General features: G+C 39.1%; 1 protein-coding gene across 3 annotated transcripts in view; it reads left to right on the forward strand.

The window, feature by feature from the left end:
• The first annotated feature begins 4,579 nt into the window (after window positions 1–4,579).
• RNF43 (ring finger protein 43) overlaps window positions 4,580–20,787 on the forward strand; it is a 137,913-nt gene continuing 121,705 nt past the window's right edge. For all 3 annotated transcript variants that reach the window (XM_053706350.1, XM_053706351.1, XM_053706352.1), the window contains exon 1: window positions 4,580–5,604. In XM_053706350.1, coding sequence (XP_053562325.1) covers window positions 5,383–5,604 — 222 coding nt within the window. In that variant the 5' untranslated portion in view covers window positions 4,580–5,382. The remainder of the gene's footprint in view (window positions 5,605–20,787) is intronic.

Here is a 20,787-nt window from a genome sequence, read left to right on the forward strand (position 1 = left end):
AGGCCTTCCTGCTGTCGGTTGACGCAGAGAAGGCCTTCGACAGAGTAGAATGGAGTCACCTCTTGAACTCTTTGCACCGTTTTGGCTTCTCAGGATCATTCCTACAATATATAGGAAACTTATATGCGGATCCATGGATCTATATCATGGCTAATGGTCTGTTTTCTCCGCGCATTGTATTACAGAGGGGCACTCGTCAGGGATGCCCCCTCTCCCCCCTCCTATTTAATCTGGCCTTAGAGCCCCTAGCCACTAAACTACGCCAAGTATACCCGGGTATCATGTTGGGGGAGGCGAGAATGCACCTTGCACTCTACGCAGATGACATGCTCCTATTTGTGGAACTCCCGGCGGAACATGTCTCAAGGATCTTAGCAACCATTGAGACTTTTGGGTCTTTCTCTGGATACAGGATAAATAAGACCAAGTCGGAAATCCTGTGGCTTCGGAGACGTAAGACACAACAGACGACTTATCCCTTTCCGGAAGCTACCCCCACCATGACCTATCTAGGCATCCGATTATCTGCCAATATTCAAAGCCTATATCACTCTAACATTTCGCGGGTATGCCTAGATATTGAACAGACCTTAGAGGGCTGGAAAAATGTACCTATCTCACTCACGGGTCGGATCAACCTAATAAAAATGGTGATCCTGCCGCGCATTCTGTATCCCCTTCTAATGCTACCCTTCTTAATCACTAAGAAGGACATGATACTCTACACGCGTGCTCTCACGAAATTCTTGTGGAGGGGAGGCAAGCCCAGAATAGCGCTTACAAAACTCTATGCGAAATTTTTGCAGGGTGGGTTGGGATTACCCAACTTAAAGCTATATAACTGGGCAGCTCTTAATCGCCTCATGCTGGACTGGCAGTTGCAAACCGAACACTTCTATTCATCAGATATGGAGGCTTGGGCTTTGGGAACATTTGATCTCTCTTACCTACCCTATGCTCCAATTAACGACACTCCCTCAACGATCAGGGACAGCCTCCTATATGGAGATGTGCTAAGGGCATGGCATTCGACCCTCAAGCATGTGGGGCGCCAGTGTGTGTCCTCAAGAATGATCCCGCTGCAGCATAATACGGCATTCCCCTCAGGGATTGACACTTCCCCATTCGCCATATGGAAGGAAAAGGGGATACGCTCGGTGGGGGACACTCTGGATCTTTCTAGAAAATGCATAAAATCATTTGCCGAACTACAAGCTCAATTTGGACTGCCAAGGGCTCATTTTTACGCCTTCTTACAAATGCGCCACTACATTACCCAACTGATTAGAGAGGATCCTCACTTTTGGGAGTCGCATGTGCTTGGTGCAGCAGTGGGCTCCTTCAAACTGGGCAATTTCACAATCTCAGGGATATACAAGACACTGCTAACTCGAATTGAGACTAACACTTTAAACACACTAAAGAATCGGTGGACTGGAAGCCTGGAAAGTGAGGACTTGACAGTAATAATTGTACAGAGCATTGAGAATGCAAAGAGGGCAACACTTTCTATGACCCTTAGAGAGTCCCAGATTAGACTGTTGCACAGAGATTACATCACTCCTAGACGGTTATCCAAGTGGAATCCTAGAGTACTGAATGAGTGCAGTAAGTGTAGACGCAGTGATCCAGACTTTCTTCACTACTTTGTAACCTGCCCCCGGGTCAGACAGTTCTGGGGTAGAATTGCCTTCTGGACTTCTAAAGTTATTAAAACTAGAGTTCAGATGGATATAGAACAGATTTGCTTTTTAGATTGGAAAGAACACAGTTCCAGATTTGTTCCTCTACTCACCACCATAGTCCTGATTGCCAGGAAGGTGATTCTGAAGGTGTGGACGGAACATGCTGCCCCCACTTTTAGCGCGTTTAAATGTACTTTACACAAACAACTACTCATAGAACAATTAGACACTAGAATGGACACCAATAAAAGAATCAAGCACTTCATCACTAAGTGGCGGGAATACATTAGCACTTTAAGTCTGGACTCTCAGAGGCAGTTACTGACCCCCTTCAAGGACACAGACTATATGCTCATGGCCTCTCTGAGAGGCGAATGGGGGCTTTTGTACCAGGAGCGGGGTGGAGTGGGGGAGGGGAGGGGGGGGGAAATCGATATATAACAGACGGCGGCAGGCTCCATATCCTACCTTATTCTACCCCCCTTGCCTCTTTTTTTTTTTTCTTCTCCTTTCCACATAAAGTGCAGTTATGACCTACTCACTTGACCGAAAAGGTCAGTTACAAACAAAGTTTGTTGTTGGTTATATGTTTGTTTAATCTATTTAATCTGCAATGGGTACAATGAAAAAAGAAAAAGGGATAGAGGATTGGGACAATGATGTATGACTTCTCTTGCTAGATATAGTAAAATGTGCACATGATGACTGTATATAGTATGATGATTATTGAAACATCTTTGTAACCTGTACTTACTGTTATCCTCTTATTCTCAATAAAAACAATTTAAAAAAAAAAACATTTTAATTTACTTCTATTATAAAACTCACTTTAATTTCTTGATTTCCTTTGTTGAAAAGCAAATGTTTATATCCTCAGCAGCAGTAATGCACTACTGTGTGCTAGCTGCTGATTGGCTACACAAATATGCCTCTTGTTATTGGTTCACCAGATGTGTTCATCTAGGTTGCAGTAGTGCATTTCTGCTCTGGAGATGATTTAACTATGTTTTTAACCCCTGTGCGCATGACCCTCTCTGTCATACATGGAATAGAATAGATCTAGTTGTTTGAATTTACTTGCACGGGCACGGGTATAGGGCTCATAGCTCCTTCTTTGTATGTTCTTTTTTTTTTTTTTTTTTTAGTTTGTTTCCATGATTATTGAATGCCCCCATATACAAGACTGTGGAATATCTTGGCACTCCTACACACAATATTCAATACTATGGAACAGTTTACTCTTAGATATAGTTTTGCAAGAAACCGGAATTAGTAGTTGAATCTAATTGAAATAAAATATACATGCATCGAACATTTTACTTAAATAATCTGCATAACTGAGTGTTCATGACGTTATCTGACTGCAGAAATATTTACAAGCTGTAGTTTAGCATTCTATATGTGAATTAGTAACTTCTCTGGTACCAGATTAGTTTGTAGTATATTGCAGTTAAATCAAAGCAGGCCCCTCTGGCAACAAAGGTGTTAAGGCCTTTGAAGTATGAATGACTCTCAACTATTTCTCTTTGGAGGAAGGGTCCCTATTTTAAGGGAAAATCCTTTTAACACCACTAAATAGTCCTCTTCTGGAAAGGATGCCAACTTTTAATGAGAAAACCACACTCCAATAAAGTGTTGATGACAGTCCATTTTCTTTTGTTTTATGGCTATTACAGATAGAGAGACATCCAGGGAGGGTTTGCTCTACTGTATATATTTACTGGGAAGTAAACAAATGTTAAAGAAATAATGTAGGTCAATACAGCTCTGCAATGTAATTAAACAGGTTAACATATTGTATTTGTTTTGCATGAGTAAAGCTGTTGCTGTTGATTTATACTTAGAAAACATTGCTCCCTGATTTACAGGCATGACCCCCACTGAACCATTGGTGAACAGGCAAACCTCTGCAAGTGTAACATGAATTACAAAGCAAAAAGACTATAATATATTTTGAAATATCATCAATACAAGTATACTGTATAAGAAAAAAAATAAAGGACCCTAATATTCAGAATGCTTGTAAATAAAAATGTCACGTTAGGGCTATATTGTGTGTCAGTTTGTTAACTTTAAAACTTCATAGACATATTTTTGCTTGTAGGGGTTGTAAAGTGTACAGCTGCTGCTCAATGTATCTCTAATAATCATGATAATAATAATTATTATTATAATAATCATATTTTTATATATATATATATATATATATATATATATACATACATTTTTTTTTTAATTTTATGTGGCCCTATTTAGCTATTTGAAATGCTTGGAGCTATAGTACTAGTGTCACCTTGGCTAACTCCCTGGCTGATGTGTGATGTAAAGCTCAGACAATGCAACATGAATCGTTAATAAATAACATCTATAAATGAATGACGGTGTAGTTGGCATACACATGCTTGGGAACAGAGATCAAACAGCACAGGCACGATTATCTGCCATCTGTCGGTTACTTATACTTCTGTTTGCTCATTTTGTACATCGTTTGCATTTTAAACTCCTTTAATGTACCATATAGGTTATTTACATCACTTTAACTGTGTGCATATAGTGTATATCATATTCATTTGTTTACTGGTTTTAGCTTCTAATGATTATCCTCAAAGTACACTTGGTCGTTGAGATATATTTTTGCTGCTTTGTAAGGCGCTCTTATACCTATAGTTATATATTATTGTGTAGCTGCCATACAGACAAACTCGGGACAACCCACATGCAGAGATCAAACGGGAGCATCAGGCAGGGTAGCTGCCATCTGTCGGCCAGGCTGCAGAGGGAGTCTGGGAGCCAGCAGAGCCACATTCTCGGATGAGGGGGAGGGGATTGCCCGCAGCTGCTCCACCCTCACTTTGTGTCAGCAGGTAGAGGCAGAACAGTCTCAGGGGGCTCAGTGTCCTGGGAACAGTTCAATACTAATGCAAGCGGAAGAAAAGTGTTAATCCCACAAGAAGTTTCGCTAAGATCCTTCTATTCTTAGCAGTGACAAAAGATCCCAGCAGATGGGAATGTGCCTCATCGCCCTGGAGTAAACTGGATGAAACTTTGTGTTGGATCCCACACTGGTATTTCGGGATTGGGAGAGGGGCCTGTACTAAGCAGCTGGGGACAGACTGTCTGAGTCCCTCTTAGGACACTCGGCCTCTACCTGTGGAGTAGCACCATGGGGACCGGTTACTTTCCCCTCGACACCTTGCCCTGTTCCTAAAGACCAATCATTGTGCTGGACTGGGTACTAGCCTTGCACGGGCACGCACACGAGGCGTGTGTCACACCAACTCAATTTCTGTTTTTTTTCCTCTTTTTTTTTCTGGTTATTGCGGCACTTTTGTGTGCAGTAGCCATAATTAGCCATTCTGCTCATTTCGCCGATAACTATATGGGGTTAATTTGTCCCACGCCGAAGGATGTTGATGTATGTTTGTAAGCTAGTGACTGAGCCGCCTTGGTATTAGGAGAGCACTGCGAGGGACGTTCAGTTTGCAAATGAATGGGAAACAAGCGGCCAGGAGTAACTAAGGATTCCAAGTGAGGCATCTACAAGGAAAGCACAGCGGCTAGAGGCCCTGCTATCATGGAAGGGGGTCCCTGTGCTCCTCTTCCCTGGGGATAGATCAGCGAGGGTAACGCAGGGCTGCAGCAAATGGCTCTCATGGACTAGCAGGCTGCGCTATGGGTGCCTGCTGCTGGCTGCAGTATGACTAGAGCCCGGCTGCAGCTGGCATCCCTCTGGCTGCTCATGGCAACTCTGCAGGCGATGGCTGCAAAGGACGAGTCTGAGCGGGACACGCAGGACCAGACGGCGTTGATAAAGGTCACTCCTCTCAGGATGGACAATGCTGTACATGGGAACCTGACACTACATGGGATATTCGCTAAAGTGGCTGATGTGAGCAGAGCCGACGGCAGATTGCTCCAGGTAAGCGTTGTCCTTCCTCACCAGGGCTGGCACACATTCGCTCACACTGTTGGGCATCCTGGCCAGAAAGGTGCCTGAGCTTACTTCAGCACAATACCTACCACTTCATATTGACTGCTATAATGCCTGCTATTCAAATATAAAAAAAAATCCAAAGTAAAATGCATAAGGGAGCAAAATATCAGCTACAGTTTACTAAATGTATTCAGTTTGTGTATGTTGGTAACTTAAAAGTAGGTGGGAATTCCAGGAAACTAAAACGAAAATAAACATTTTATATTTTTTCCCCATTCTAGTTATGATTGTTAGGTTTTCTTCATGCATTATTGCATTGCAGCAATGTAATGCTTTCCAAAGTATTATCAGGACTCCCAAAACAATCCCGTCAGGCCTTTAGTTAAATGCTATATCTATGAAATTCTCCTGGCACAGCCAGAAATACACAAATCCTCTCCAGAACCACCCTCCCTCCCTAACACCCCAAAACTGCTGTGCAATTACAGCTGCTTCTTTTGCTTACTGTACTCATTTTCACAGCAGAAAAACTCACTTGGGTAATTTTCTTATTGAATTCCTGGTCACACAATGTGGAAAACCAGGGTAACACAGATCCCAGTTTGGGAAGTACAGCATCGTGTAAGCCAGCCCAATGTTTTCAAATGTATGCATGAATAACTCAAGGTCATAATAGAGCCCTTGTAAATACTTATTGAAGTGCTTTGCTTTGTGACACCCCTTATTTAACTTCTAAACCATGTAACACCCCAGGGAATCAATGCAATGCAAGCTCAAAATGAAAATATAGTGACATAATTAGGAGAAAAAACACATAACTATATGCTTCATTTAAAATCTTTCAAGCTATAAGGAACTGAGTTTTTTTTTTAACCTTGTAAAGTTAAGAGTAGTGCACACAAATAAGCTAGTTTGAAACTTTTGACATTTCTTAGTAAAGAAGCTTTATATTGTAAAAATAAAATGCCCTGTTCCAGTATCTCACAAAAGTGAGTACACCCCTCACATTTTTGTAAATATTTTATTATATCTTTTCATTTAACAACACTGAAGAAATGACACTGCTACAATGTAAAATAGTGAGTGTATAGCCTGTATAACAGTGTAAATTTGCTGTCCCCTCAAAATAACTCAACACACAGCCATTAATGTCTAAACCGTTGGACAACAAGTACACCCCTAAGTGGAAATGTCCAAATTGGGCCAAATTTGCAATTTATCCCTCCCCAGTGTCATGTGACTCGTTAGTGTTACAAGGTCTCAGGTTTGAATGGGGAGCGGGTGTGTTAAATTTGGTGTTATCGCTCTCACACTCTCTCATACTGGTCACTGGAAGTTCAACATGGCACCTCATGGCAAAGAATTTTCTGAGGATCTGAAAGAAAGAATTGTTGCTCTACATAAATATGGCCTAGGCTATAAGAAGATTGCCAAGACTCTGAAACTGAGCTGCAGCACGGTGGACAAGACCATACAGCGGTTTCACAGGACAGATTCCACTCAGTTCAGGCCTCCCGAATGAAGTTGAGTGCACATGCTCATCGTCATATCCAAGAGGTTGTCTTTGGGAAATAGACGTATGCGTGCTGCCAGCATTGCTGCAGAGGTTGAAGGGGTGGGGGTAAGCCTGTCAGTGCTCAGACCATACGCCGCACACTGCATCAAATTGGTCTGCATGGCTGTCGTCCCAGCAGGAAGCCTCTTTTAAAGATGATGCACAAGAAAGCCTGCAAACAGTTTGCTGAAGACAAGTAAACTAAGGACATATATTACTGGAACCATGTACAAAGACAAGTGTGTTGCCTACGGTCAAGCATGGTGGTGGCAGTGTCATGGTCTAGGCCTGCATAATTGCTGCCGGCACTGGGGAGCTACAGTTCATTGAGGGAACCATGAATGCCAACATGTACTGTGACATATTGAAGCAGAGCATGATCCCTTCCCTTTGGAGACTGGGCTGCAGGGCAATATTCCAACATAACGACCCCAAACACACCTCCAAGACGACCACTGCCTTGCTAAAGAAGCTGAGGGTAAAGGTGATGGACTGGCCAAGCATGTATCCAGACCGAAACCCTATTGAGCATCTGTGGAGCATCCTCAAACAGAATTTGGGGGAGCGCAAGGTTTCTAACATCCACTAGCTCCATGATGTCGTCATGGAGGAGTGAAAGAGGACTCCAGTGGCAACCTGTGAAGCTCTGGAGAACTCCATGCCCAAGAGGGTTAAGGCAGTGCTGGAAAATAATGGTGGCCATACAAAATATTGACACTTTGGGTCCAATTTGGACATTTACACTTAGGGGTGTACTCACTTTTGTTGCCAACAGTTTAGATATTAATAGCGGTGTGTTGTTATTTTGAGGGGACAGCAAATTTATACTGTTATAAAGGCTGTACAGTCACTACTTTACATTGTAGCAAAGTGTAATTTCTTCAGTGTTGTCACATGAAAAGATATAATAAAATATTTACAAAAATGTGAGGGGTGTACTCACTTTTGTGAGAAACTGTGTGTGTGTATATGTATTTTATTATTTTTTTTAAACAAAATTAATTTTAACAGGTGTTTAATGTTACCCAAAGATGTTGAACCTATAGCCAAAGTTGCGTTCCAGCAAAACTCTAGTGCTGCTCCAGATAAGCATGTGGCCAGTTCTTGGAGCACACATTCTTATAAATGCTTTTGATTGGCTCACTGTCCATACTTTTTATTTTTTGTGTGAGCGGTAATCATGTGCATCATTTTAATACTTGCTCATGTTATACATATAACAGATCTCTGCTATACAAATGAGACCTGTAAGGCTGTACAAATGAATCTAGTGAGAGCTTGAGCGTGTTTCCTTGCTATGATATCCCTGATATCTCCAGTGCATGGGCTTAACTCAAGAAACTTTCATTCATGTCATTGCAATAGTGAAACTGGCTGCAGAGGTGAGTCCCTACATGTCTGCACATGCACCTGCTGAATGAGTATGCCAATGGCCTACTTGCATATCAGACTCTAATTGACTAGACAGGGCACTGGCACTATGGGTTGTTTGAAAATAGAATGCATTTTTTCTGTGTAAAAACAAAAAGAAATCTAGTTTTTCAATGTAAGTAATTTATAAACAATCATATACTGTTCTGATTAAGGCAAAGCCGCGTTTATATCATTTTCAGAGTTTTTGGTCAAAGTACTGTATTGTCAACCATGAGCATGTTGATAGGATTCACTGACTATAAACTTTCACGTGTCCTAAAATAATGCTAAATACTGTTTCCCTTCATGTATTGTATGTTTCACCATATAAATCCATCTTATTTTGTTCTGTTTACACAGATCTTTCACTTAAAGTTCAAATTTCTATTGACACCCTTTAACCGGGCAGCTTTTAATACTTCAGGGTATCCCAACATTCTATTTAAATCACTAACTTTGTAGTTGAAGCTTAAGAGCAATACCAAACCAAACTTTTCTAGATCTGAAAACGTAAGGGAAACTAATACACCAATGTTTACAATTAGATCTATTTTTTTGTAATTTAAGCACTTTCTAAACATGTGCTTACAAGAATATATTTGAATATATACTTACACATGTTGGTGACAACCCTCCTAATATTGAAAGGGTAAGGCATATATTCAATATACTAATTGCTTAAAAATGGAGATTAACCACATGGTAAATGAATGGGCACTTTGGGACAATTTGTCATATTCTCGTGCTAATCTTTGTGGAACATAAAAAATCGACTCATTTTTTTTTTGCCAACAGTCTTCTCATGTGCACGTAGTGGACTAATATTTACTATTAACATGTCATTAAAAATGTGTGTATATATAATGTGTGTACATTTTTAATATGTGTATATTTAAGTCAAGTAAAATCAGAGCACTTAATATCATTTGTTATAATTAAGTAGACTTTATTATATTTATATTAAATATTTATGCAGTAAACACACACTGGGATTTCTCCTTGGGGAGAAATTTTAAATAGATGTTATAATTATTAGGCAAATATTTATGCTTGTTAACTGAGTGTTTGGCCTAAGTTAAAAGAATGTGTATACAGTGTGTAATTCAGTATTTTGTCATATCCTGTATCAGATGGAACCTAATTAATGACTTTGAAGCTCAGCAACTTGCTTCTAAAGTCTTCATTCAAGCCTTTAGGCAACAGTCTATGAGTGACCTAGTTAAGGTAGCATTTACTTCTTGAAGAAAAGTTGCTTTTGTGCTAGCTATATTATTTCTTTACATATTTCAGTTTTCTTCATACATCTTTTTGTTTTGGTGTCAGTGGTCAGGTTGCAGCATGTCAATTTTAAAACTGTTGAATGACATTAAAGCATTAAATGTGGGGATAGCGCCAGTTACACGTACAATTGACACGGTAATGGCTGCAGGCCTTCTTTTGAGACTATATGGCCTATTTTTTTATATGTACATTTTCACCATTTGTTAATCCTAAAACAAGTATTTAAACTGCTAAAAGAAAGCTTTGTTTTATGTAATTCAAATATAACTGGCATATTCCATGTTAAAAAAAGAAAAAAAAAGAAAATGGGAAACGGATAAATATCTTACAGGTTCTTTTTTATTTTCTATACATGACATTTGTTTGTAATTGTGCACTGTGCCCTTGTTTAGTGATACAGATGTGATATTTGTGTGAGTGAAATTGCTGGGCTTGGAATACAGGTTAGAAAAGTACAACTGCCCAAGGCTTTCATTTTAGCTTAAAGGGACACTAAAGTCACAAATGATGATTCAGAAAGAGCATGCAGTTGTATCAGACTTTCTAATTTTATTCCATTAATACATTTTGCAGCCTTCTTATACGGGCAGTCCCCGGGTTACAGACATCCGACTTAAGTACAACTCGTACTTAGGAACGGAGAAAATTAGAGCTTTATCGCCAATCCTTCTTAACAGGATAACCAAAAATACTCAAAATCCAATTATCCCAAGGACAGAAAGTGATGCAAAATTTTCTGAACAGGGGCACAGATAGCAAAACAAACTTTTCCCTATGCTATCCAAAACTAAAACAATGTTTGGCTAGAGTTTCACCTAAAAAAGTGCCTGTTCCAACTTACATACAAATTCAACTTAAGAACAAACCTACAGAACCTATCTTGTTCATAACCTGGGGACTACCTGTATATCCACTGTCTGAGGTACATGTTCCTGTAGAGGTTGTATATGTATACTAATCTGTGATTGGCTGATGGCTGTCGCATGACACTGGGCCAGCAAATGGTGAAAAATAAAATTGTCATAAAAAAATCTACTGCCTATTTTAAATTAAGTTCTATTGCATTGCCTTTTTATTATGCACATATTATGTAATTGTACTTTATTTAATGGTCCTTTAAATATCAACTAGCACTGCAGATACACCCAGCGGGCGAGAACCAATGCATTTTTACATTCGTTCTATGAAGTGTAGTAGCCTTCTTCAATCACTTGTGTGGACTAAGCACTTGTTGAGCTTAAAAGATGGCTTCGCAATTTGTTTAAAATGAGTACATTGCTGCTGTTAAAGGCACATACAGCAATTTGTTTTATATTGTTTTATATGTATGCATAGTCAGTTTAACGCTATACTGCAAAAGGTCTGCATAAAATAAATGTTATAAAAGTATTTAAACTGTTATTTGTGCATTGTTTTGTAGCCAACATACCTTTTTGAAGCCAGATTACAAATGGAGCTGTATTTAATGCTCCCGCTCGTGCGCTAACTCAGCTAGAAGTAAGCTTTTTTGCGCTTTGGTTAGTGCTCGTATTAGAAGTTGAAAGTAAACTGTTTTCGCTCACTCACTAACCCTACGAGCATAAAAAGCTGAACTCAGAATATCGCGCTCACGATAACATATTCCCCCATAGAAGTCAATCTAGCAAAAAAAAGTGGGGAAAAAACTAACATCCTACTTGTGCGCAAACTAGATTGCATATTCTAAAATGCGGTAACCCGACATGAAAATATGAATATTTCACATTCCAATGTTCTTCAAGTTCTGCTGTGTGCAGAACATTGGAATGTGAAATATTTACAGTAGATACATAGTATAACACTTTATTAAATATGAGTATGGCATAAATATGCTCTTACAGGTTTTCATCTACTAAATGCACTTTATATATGTGTCTGTACATTTATACATATGTAATTATGTGTATATATGTCTGTAAATACATATGTACATAAGCAGAGCTCTGAGGATGCAGTAATTATTCTAGCGTAAATCGCAATTGCGCTCGCGCATTCACATTTGCTTTCAACTTGTAATACAAACGGTAAACCCAACGTGCTGAAACATCTGCGACAAACCCCTTTTCTCTTGCACATAACTGTTAATGGGCCATTCGTAATCTGGCCCTATATGGGGAATTTGAAAACATGTTTTATGTCCTTTTAACAAAAAGGAGCCTCATAGGGCTTTCAGACTTTCAACTAATTTTATGGACAGTGTCAATCAGTTGTGATATGTTTTATTATGCGAAGTAAAAAACCCCCAACAACTTTGCAATACACCGTCATTATTTATTCTGTCCCCTTTTCCTGTATTTCTACTCGACTCTAAAAACAGTTTGTTTTCTCAGGTCTACTAAGTTTTGATAAAGTAACAGGTGCTTCCATATTGGAACCTATGTTTTCCCCTTATCTATCTATTCTGTTGAGGACAATTAGAGACGGATATAGAACAGGTAACAGTGTAATACAAGAGAGTGTGCAAACAAAGCTGTGTGGAAACCCTGTTGGATAGTTACTTTAATAATCCTTTATTCCACACAGCCTTGTTTGGACAGTCTCTTTTATTGCCTGATGTATTATCTAACTGTCATCCAGCAGAAGAGATAGGCAAGGGGAAACCTAGGTTTCAAAATGGCTGCTCCATTACTTTATAGAAACCAAAATCACTTTATAATGTCTTTATGTTGAATGAACTAACTGTGGGAGATATCTTTAAAGGGACACTGAACCCAAATTTTTTCTTTCGTGATTCAGATAGAGCATGCAACTTTCTAATTTACTCCTATTATCAATTTTTCTTTGTTCTCTTGCTACCTTTATTTGAAAAAGCTAAAGAGCCAGCCATTTTTTGGTTCAGAACCCTGGACAGCCATCATCCAATCAGCAAGAACAACCCAGGTTGTTCACTAAAAATGGCCCGGCATCTAAACTTACATTCTTAGTTTTCAAATAAAGATACCAAGGGAATTAAGACAATTTGATAATAGAAGTTAATTAACAAGTTGCTTTATCTGAATCACAAAAGAAAAAAAATTGAGTTCAGTGTCCCTCTAAAGGGTCAGCCAATGAGTAATAGTTATCCTGTTATTTTACTTCAAGTTTATAAAAGCTTTTACTTAAAGGCACAGTCCACACCAACATTTTTATTGTATAAAAATATAGATGATCCCTTTATTACCCATTCCCCTGTTTTGCATAACCAACACGGTTATATTAATATACTTCTTACCTCTGATTACCTTGTATCTAAGCTTTTTCAGACTGCCATCTTATCTTTTGACAGACATGCATTTTAGCCAATCAGTGCTGAATCATAAATAAGTCCAAGGGAGTGAACACAATGTTATCTATATGACACACATGAACTAACAGTGTCTAGCTGTGAAAAACTGCCAAAAGGCACTGAGATAAGTGGCGGCCTTTAAGGGCTTTCGAAATTAGCATATGAGCCTACATAGGTTTAGCTTTCAATAAATAATACCAAGACAACAAAGCAAATTTGATGCTAAAAGTAAATTGGAAGTTGTTTAAAATTGTATGCCCTATCGGAATTATGAGTTTAATTTTGACTTGACTGTCCCTTTTAATGTTCTTCAGGCAAAACATTTTAGTGTGTCCAATTGTAACTTTCCAATGTTATTTCTGTTGTCAAATTTACCCTTTCCTCTTGGTATTCTTTGTTTAAACGTATCCCCTTTCCATGAGTGTATACAGAAGTGTGCTCAGGAGCATGCACATGTCCTAGGCACTATGTGGCAGTAACATTTGTAACAATATCTTAACTACTTTATGTAAAATATTGTTCCAAACACTGCTGCAATGTTGTGCTCAAAACATGTGCACACTCCTGAGCCTACTACAGTATGCTCGTATGAAAACTATACCATTTTCAATAAAGGCAAATAGGTACATTTGATAATAGAAGTAAATTTAAAGAGACACTAAAGTCAAACTTAAACTGTCATGATTCAGAAACAGTGCTCAATTTTAAACAACTTTCCAAATGACTTCCATTAGCAATCCCAATCTTTTTATATGCACACTTTCTGATGCACCTGCTCCTACGGAGCATGTGCAAGAGTTCACAGTATACATGTATATGAGTTTGTGGTTGGCCGATGGGTGTCACATGATACAGGGGGAGGGGAAATAGAAGTAACTAACGTTTTTCACAATAAAACTTCTACTCATTTGAAATTCAGACTGTTATTGTATTGTCTTTCTAGTAGGCACTTATTGATTCTGTAATTCTACTGCATTTACTATTCCTTTAAAGAAAAGAAGTAAAAGGAGATATAAAAAATTGTATCCTCTAGCTGGATCATGAAAGTTTAATTTTAACTTGTATTTCCCTTATTTTAAAGAATGCATGAGGGTAGATTATCCTGAGTATTATTTTAGCCCACACTTGTGGCAGAAATATAGGTAGACTGATTCTCATTTACTGACAAATCACAATTTCTGGGGATTCCAAGTTTATGGGGAACTATTACTATGAAGCATTTTTTTAATTTTACATAAAAAAACATTACCCTATAGAGTTTCCAGATTGTTCAGTATAGGTGCCTCATGGTGTGCAAACCTCTTCAAAGCCTCTACTGTAGCCCACAGCACGCACCATACGAGAGTTAAAATTGTGTGGTTTCTCTCTGCTACCACTAAACATGACACGGCAAGAGGTGCACGCTCTAAATCACTTGAGTCTGTCTTTGCAAACAGATTTGAAAAAGTAATCTTTCAACCCGACTATCTCTAGGGCTGAAACGATAAGTACATTCCATACTGAGCAAGCCAATTGGACACAGTCATTCAAAATGAATGTTATAGAAGACAAATGGGTCTTTTTTTAAGCCCTCAGTATTCTATGCACAACTGACAATTTGTGCCTTGGCGATACTTATTGTTGTGATATCCTGGCAGGCAATGAAACTATTATGACCAGGATTGTATAGGCAGTAGTAATGTTTCTGGATTTTGTCATTTGTGAAAAAATGGCTCCTTTTTGTTATCCTAAACATATTGCCTGGATGGGGGAACTTTTTTTTATTTTTGTCAGAAAATGCACAGTTCCATAATATCTAGTGAATAATGGAAGTGCTTGAGGCAATCTTGCATTTGTAAGAGTGAAGTAATCTATAGGGGCAAGCAGTGACTGGAGACATAGATAGGGGCGAGATACGTCTGTGATGAGCCATTTCCACTACTGCAGGGCTGCTGAAGAAACTCCTCTGTTTGAGCATATATTATTTATCCAAATCTTTCCTTGAGGGATAACCCTGTCCTCTGAATTACCCTGCTTAGAAGCTGCTGCTGCTTTATTAAATAATTGTTTAGTATTAGGGCTATTAGTATTAACAGCAACACATATCCTTCCTATTGCTAATCCCTTTACAAAAGAAAGTATGTTTTTTTTGTTTGTTTGTTTGTTTGTTTTTTATATAAAAAAACTGCTCTTGTAAAATATGTTGGACAAACAGAGAAGAAGCCATTGTATCTGTGCACTACTAAACTAACCTGGGCACTAGGATTAGTAACCCCTGAATAGGGTGACCTTATTGCCACTTTAAAATGGACACATATGAAAAATACATGTGTTAGAGTTCTTATACAAAACTTTTCTTTAAACAGCCCTGAAAAAAGCCCTGACATATTTATTTTTCATGTGTCCCTTTTTAAAGCGGCAATATGGTCACCTTACCCCTGAAAGTACTCTGGCCCTGCTCCTTGCAGGGAGAAAGGTGGGCAGATGTCAGCCACAGCCCTCTCTTTGATATTGCTTGAACCAAACAGTGCTCTGCTCCATGCACATCTTATGGTGCACATGGCTGACTGAGTCTCTTAAGATAAGTCAGTTCACTGCTGGATGTGTTTGGTTCATTTAAACACTAATGCATTTGCAAGTGTGTTTTGCAGCTGTGATTTAACCCATGTTAGCTAGGGATATTTAAAGGGACAGTGTACCCTAAATTTCAATCCTCTCGTTTATTACCAATTATGCATTTTGCCTGCTGGAGTGTATTGAATTATTTACAAATTCATTTGCCTTTATTTCAACATTTGAAATAGCTGATATTGCCTGTAGTATCCCTACCTATGTTAGTTTTTATAATTCTGCATAGGCTATAGAACTGCTCTTTAAAGGGACAGTCTAGTCCAAAATAAACTTTCATAATTCAGATAGAGAATGTAATTTTAAACAATTTTCCAATTTACTTTTATCACCAATTTTGCTTTGTTCTCTTGGTATTCTTAGTTGAAAGCTAAACCTAGGAGGTTCATATGCTAATTTCTAAGCCCTTGAAGGCAGCCTTTTCTCTTAGGGCATTTTGACAGTTTTCACCACTAGAGGGTGTTAGTTCATGTGTGTCATATAGATAACACTGTGCTCACGCACGTGGAGTTCAGGTGATGAACTCTGATTGGCTAAAATGGATGTCTGTCTAAAGAACTGAAATAAGGGGGCAGTCTGCAGAGGCTTAGATACAAGATAATCACAGAGGTAAAAAGTGTATTTATATAACTGTGTTGGTTATGCAAAACTAGGGAATGGGTAATAAAGGGATTATCTATCTTTTTAAACAATAAAAATTCTGGTGTAGACTGTCCCTTTAAACACAGCTTGAAGGAGAAGTTACACTCCCAGTTGGGGTTGAGAGAGATAAGTAATACAGTGTTCATTTTCAATTGTTTTCTCTAAGTACAGTATTGGGCTTTGGTATACAGACAGAGATAATATAAAGAGGCATGTGTGTGTAAAGAAAGTGGGGAAAAATGAGATTTGATTTCCCTGCAAGGTCAACCCCTTTTAATGGGTTGTGGTTTCAAAGAACAAACCAGCTATTTCCTATACAAAATAAACAAAAAAGCAATTTCTCATACATTTTATACTTTGCAGCTGGTATAATAAGATTTTTTTTTTTACAGTACACAGTCCCTTTAAAGGGACACTGAACCCAAATGTTTTCTTTCGTTATTCTGATAGAGCATGCAATTTAAAGCAACTTTCTAATTAATTCCTATTATCAAATTTTCTTCATTCTTTTGGTATCTTTATTTGAAAAGCAAGACTCAAAGTTTAGATGCCGGCCCATTTTTGGTGAACAACCTGGGTTGTTCTTGCTGATTGGTGGATAAATTCACCCCCCAATAAACAAGTGCTGTCCAGTGTTGTCTGAACCAAACATTGTCTGGCTCCTTACTTAGATGCCTTCTTTTTCAAATAAAGATAGCAAGAGAACAAAGAAAATTTGATAATAGGAATAAATTAGAAAGTTGCTTAAAATCGCATGCTCTATCTGAATCATGAAAGAAAAAATTTGGGTTCAGTGTCTATTTAACCCTTGGAGTGCTAAGCACTTTCCCACCTGGGTGCTAATATTTTTTAAGTTTTTTTTTGGAACAATTTTTTTTAAAACTTTTTTGTTCAGACCCCCAAGACTTACACTGTTGGAAAGTTTAGGCGATTACCTTCCCAATGGTGTGTCTTGGGGGTCTGTAGCTGCTTAGATGCTTGCGATACAGACTTCTAAGCAGCATGCCCCGTGCTTCTATACTTAACATTGTGAAGTATAAATAAAGTTGTGCAGTGACGTCATCACGTTATTGCGTGTGACGTCACCACGCAAAACGGAAAGCGCCGGCAATGCCTGTCACTCTACAGGCATGATCGCCGGGGTAGGAGCGGGTGGGAGCCCCCAGATCTCCCGCAAGGTGGGAGAGTGCTAGTGACGGCTCTGAGCCGTCATTAGCACCAGAGTGGGAAACTCTGTGACAGCTCAGAGCCGTCATTAGCACTCAAAGGGTTAAGGCAGGGGTCAACAAATCTTTTCAACATTTAGGAGCCAGTACGAATATTTAGGGGCCATACATACTTTTATGAGACAAACAATGGTATGTGTGTGTAATTGTATAGATATATTGAAAATAACCCAAAAAGTTAGAAGCCAGGGGTAAAATTCCAGGAGCCAGTGGCTCCCAGGCTCCTGGGTTTGCCAAGCCCTACTTTAAGGGTTAGACCACTGCTTTGATTTCTGTGCAGTCAATGGATTCAATCACCACTGAGTCATCATGGTTTACAGTGGTGTTTTAACCCTTGATTATCCTGTATGCTCAAGGCAAACAAAAGTTAAGTCAATATTGCATTTCACTGCAGTTATTTAACTACTTGATTATTGCATTCTGGGCAGTTAAACAATTAAATTACTGTTCTTGATTTTGAATAAATGTGTAACCTGTGTTAAATGCTGTATTCAGCCTCTGAGAAGTTTGTCTTTAAGGGACAGTCTACTCCAGAATTGTTATTGTTTAAAAAGATGGATCATTTCTTTATTACTCCATTCCCCAGTTTTGCATAACCAACACAGTTATATTAATATACTTTGTATCTCTGTGATTACCTTGTATCAGACTCTGCAGACTGCCCCCTTTTCTCCAACATAGGTGTGTCCGGTCCACGGCGTCATCCTTACTTGTGGGATATTCTCTTCCCCAACAGGAAATGGCAAAGAGCCCAGCAAAGCTGGTCACATGATCCCTCCTAGGCTCCGCCTTCCCCAGTCATTCTCTTTGCCGTTGCACAGGCAACATATCCACGGAGATGGCTAAGAGTTTTTTGGTGTTTAAATGTAGTTTTTATTCTTCAATCAAGAGTTTGTTATTTTAAAATAGTGCTGGTATGTACTATTTACTCTGAAACAGAAAAGAGATGAAGATTTCTGTTTGTAAGAGGAAAATGATTTTAGCAACCGTTACTAAAATCGATGGCTGTTTCCACACAGGACTGTTGAGAGGAATTAACTTCAGTTGGGGGAAACAGTGAGCAGACTTTTGCTGCTTGAGGTATGACACATTTCTAACAAGACTTGGTAATGCTGGAAGCTGTCATTTTCCCTATGGGATCCGGTAAGCCATTTTCTTAGTTTTAAATATAAGAATAAAGGGCTTCACAAGGGCTTTAAAGACTGGTAGACATTTTTCAGGGCTAAAACGATTACTTTATAAGCATATTTAATGGTTTATAACTTTGAAGAGTTATTTTAGTCTTGGGAATTCTGTTAAAAAAACGGCAGGCACTGTATTGGACACCTTTTTCACTGGGGGCCTTTTCTAGTCATAGGCAGAGCCTCATTTTCGCGCCACTAATGCGCAGTTGTTTTTGAGAAGCAAGGCATGCAGATGCATGTGTGAGGAGCTCAGATCCACTGAAAAAGCTTATTGAAGGCGTCATTTGGTATCGTATTCCCCTCTGGGCTTGGTTGGGTCTCAGCAAAGCAGATACCAGGGACTGTATAGGGGTTAAATGTAAAAACGGCTCCGGTTCCGTTATTTTAAGAGTTAAAGCTTTCAAATTTGGTGTGCAATACTTTTAAGGCTTTAAGACACTGTGGTGAAATTTTGGTGAATTTTGAACAATTCCTTCATACTTTTGCACATATTCAGTAATAAAGTGTGTTCAGTTTAAAATTTAAAGTGACAGTAACGGTTTTATTTTAAAACGTTTTTTGTGCTTTGTTATCAAGTTTATGCCTATTAACATGTCTGAACTATCAGATAGACGATGTTCTGTATGTTCGGAAGCCAAGGTTCCTCTCCATTTAAATATATGTGATGAATGTGAGAAACAAAGTAGGGACAATGATACCACTGATAATAATGTTGCCCAAAATGATTCCTTAAGTGAGGGGAGTAAGCATGGTACTGCATCATCTCCTTCTATGTCTACACCAGTCTTGCCCACTCAGGAGGTCCCTAGTCCATTTAGTGCGCCAATCCTCCTTACTATGCAACAATTAACGGCTGTAATGGATAATTCTATTAAAAACATTTTAGCCAAAATGCCCACTTATCAGCGAAAGCGCGACTGCTCTGTTTTAGATACTGAAGAGCATGAGGACGCTGATAATGGTTCTGACATGCCCTTACACCAGTCTGAAGGGGCCAGGGAGGTTTTGTCTGAGGGAGAAATTTCAGATTCAGGAAAATTTCTCAACAAGCTGAACCTGACGTTATTACATTCAAATTTAAATTGGAACATCTCCGCGCTCTGCTTAAGGAGGTGTTATCTACTCTGGATGATTGTGACAATTTGGTCATTCCAGAGAAATTATGTAAGATGGACAAGTTCCTAGAGGTCCCGGTGCCCCCCGAAGCTTTTCCTATACCCAAGCGGGTGGCGGACATTGTAAATAAAGAATGGGAAAGGCCCGGCATACCTTTTGTCCCTCCCCCTATATTTAAGAAATTATTTCCTATGGTCGACCCCAGGAAGGACTTATGGCAGACAGTCCCCAAGGTCGAGGGGGCGGTTTCTACTCTAAACAAACGCACCACTATCCCTATAGAAGATAGTTGTGCTTTCAAAGATCCTATGGATAAAAAATTAGAGGGTTTGCTTAAAAAGATGTTTGTTCAGCAAGGTTACCTTCTACAACCAATTTCATGCATTGTTCCTGTCACTACAGCAGCGTGTTTCTGGTTCGAAGAACTAGAAAAGTCGCTCAATAAAGCATCTTCTTATGAGGAGGTTATGGACAGAGTTCAAGCACTTAAATTGGCTAACTCTTTTACCTTAGACGCCACTTTGCAATTAGCTAGATTAGCGGCGAAAAATTCAGGTTTTGCTATTGTGGCGCGCAGAGCGCTTTGGCTAAAGTCTTGGTCAGCGGATTTGTCCTCCATGAACAAATTGCTTAACATCCCTTTCAAGGGGAAAACGCTGTTTGGCCCTGACTTGAAAGAGATTATTTCAGACATCACTGGGGGAAACGGCCACGCCCTTCCTCAGGAACGGTCTTTTAAGGCTAAAAATAAAACAAATTTTCGTCCCTTTCGCAGAAACGGACCAGCCTCAAATTCTACATCCTCTAAGCAAGAGGGTAATTCTTCTCAAACCAAGCCAGCCTGGAGACCGATGCAAGGCT

This window comes from Bombina bombina, chromosome 3, assembly GCF_027579735.1.
Source record: "Bombina bombina isolate aBomBom1 chromosome 3, aBomBom1.pri, whole genome shotgun sequence".
NCBI classification, from domain to species: domain Eukaryota; kingdom Metazoa; phylum Chordata; class Amphibia; order Anura; family Bombinatoridae; genus Bombina; species Bombina bombina.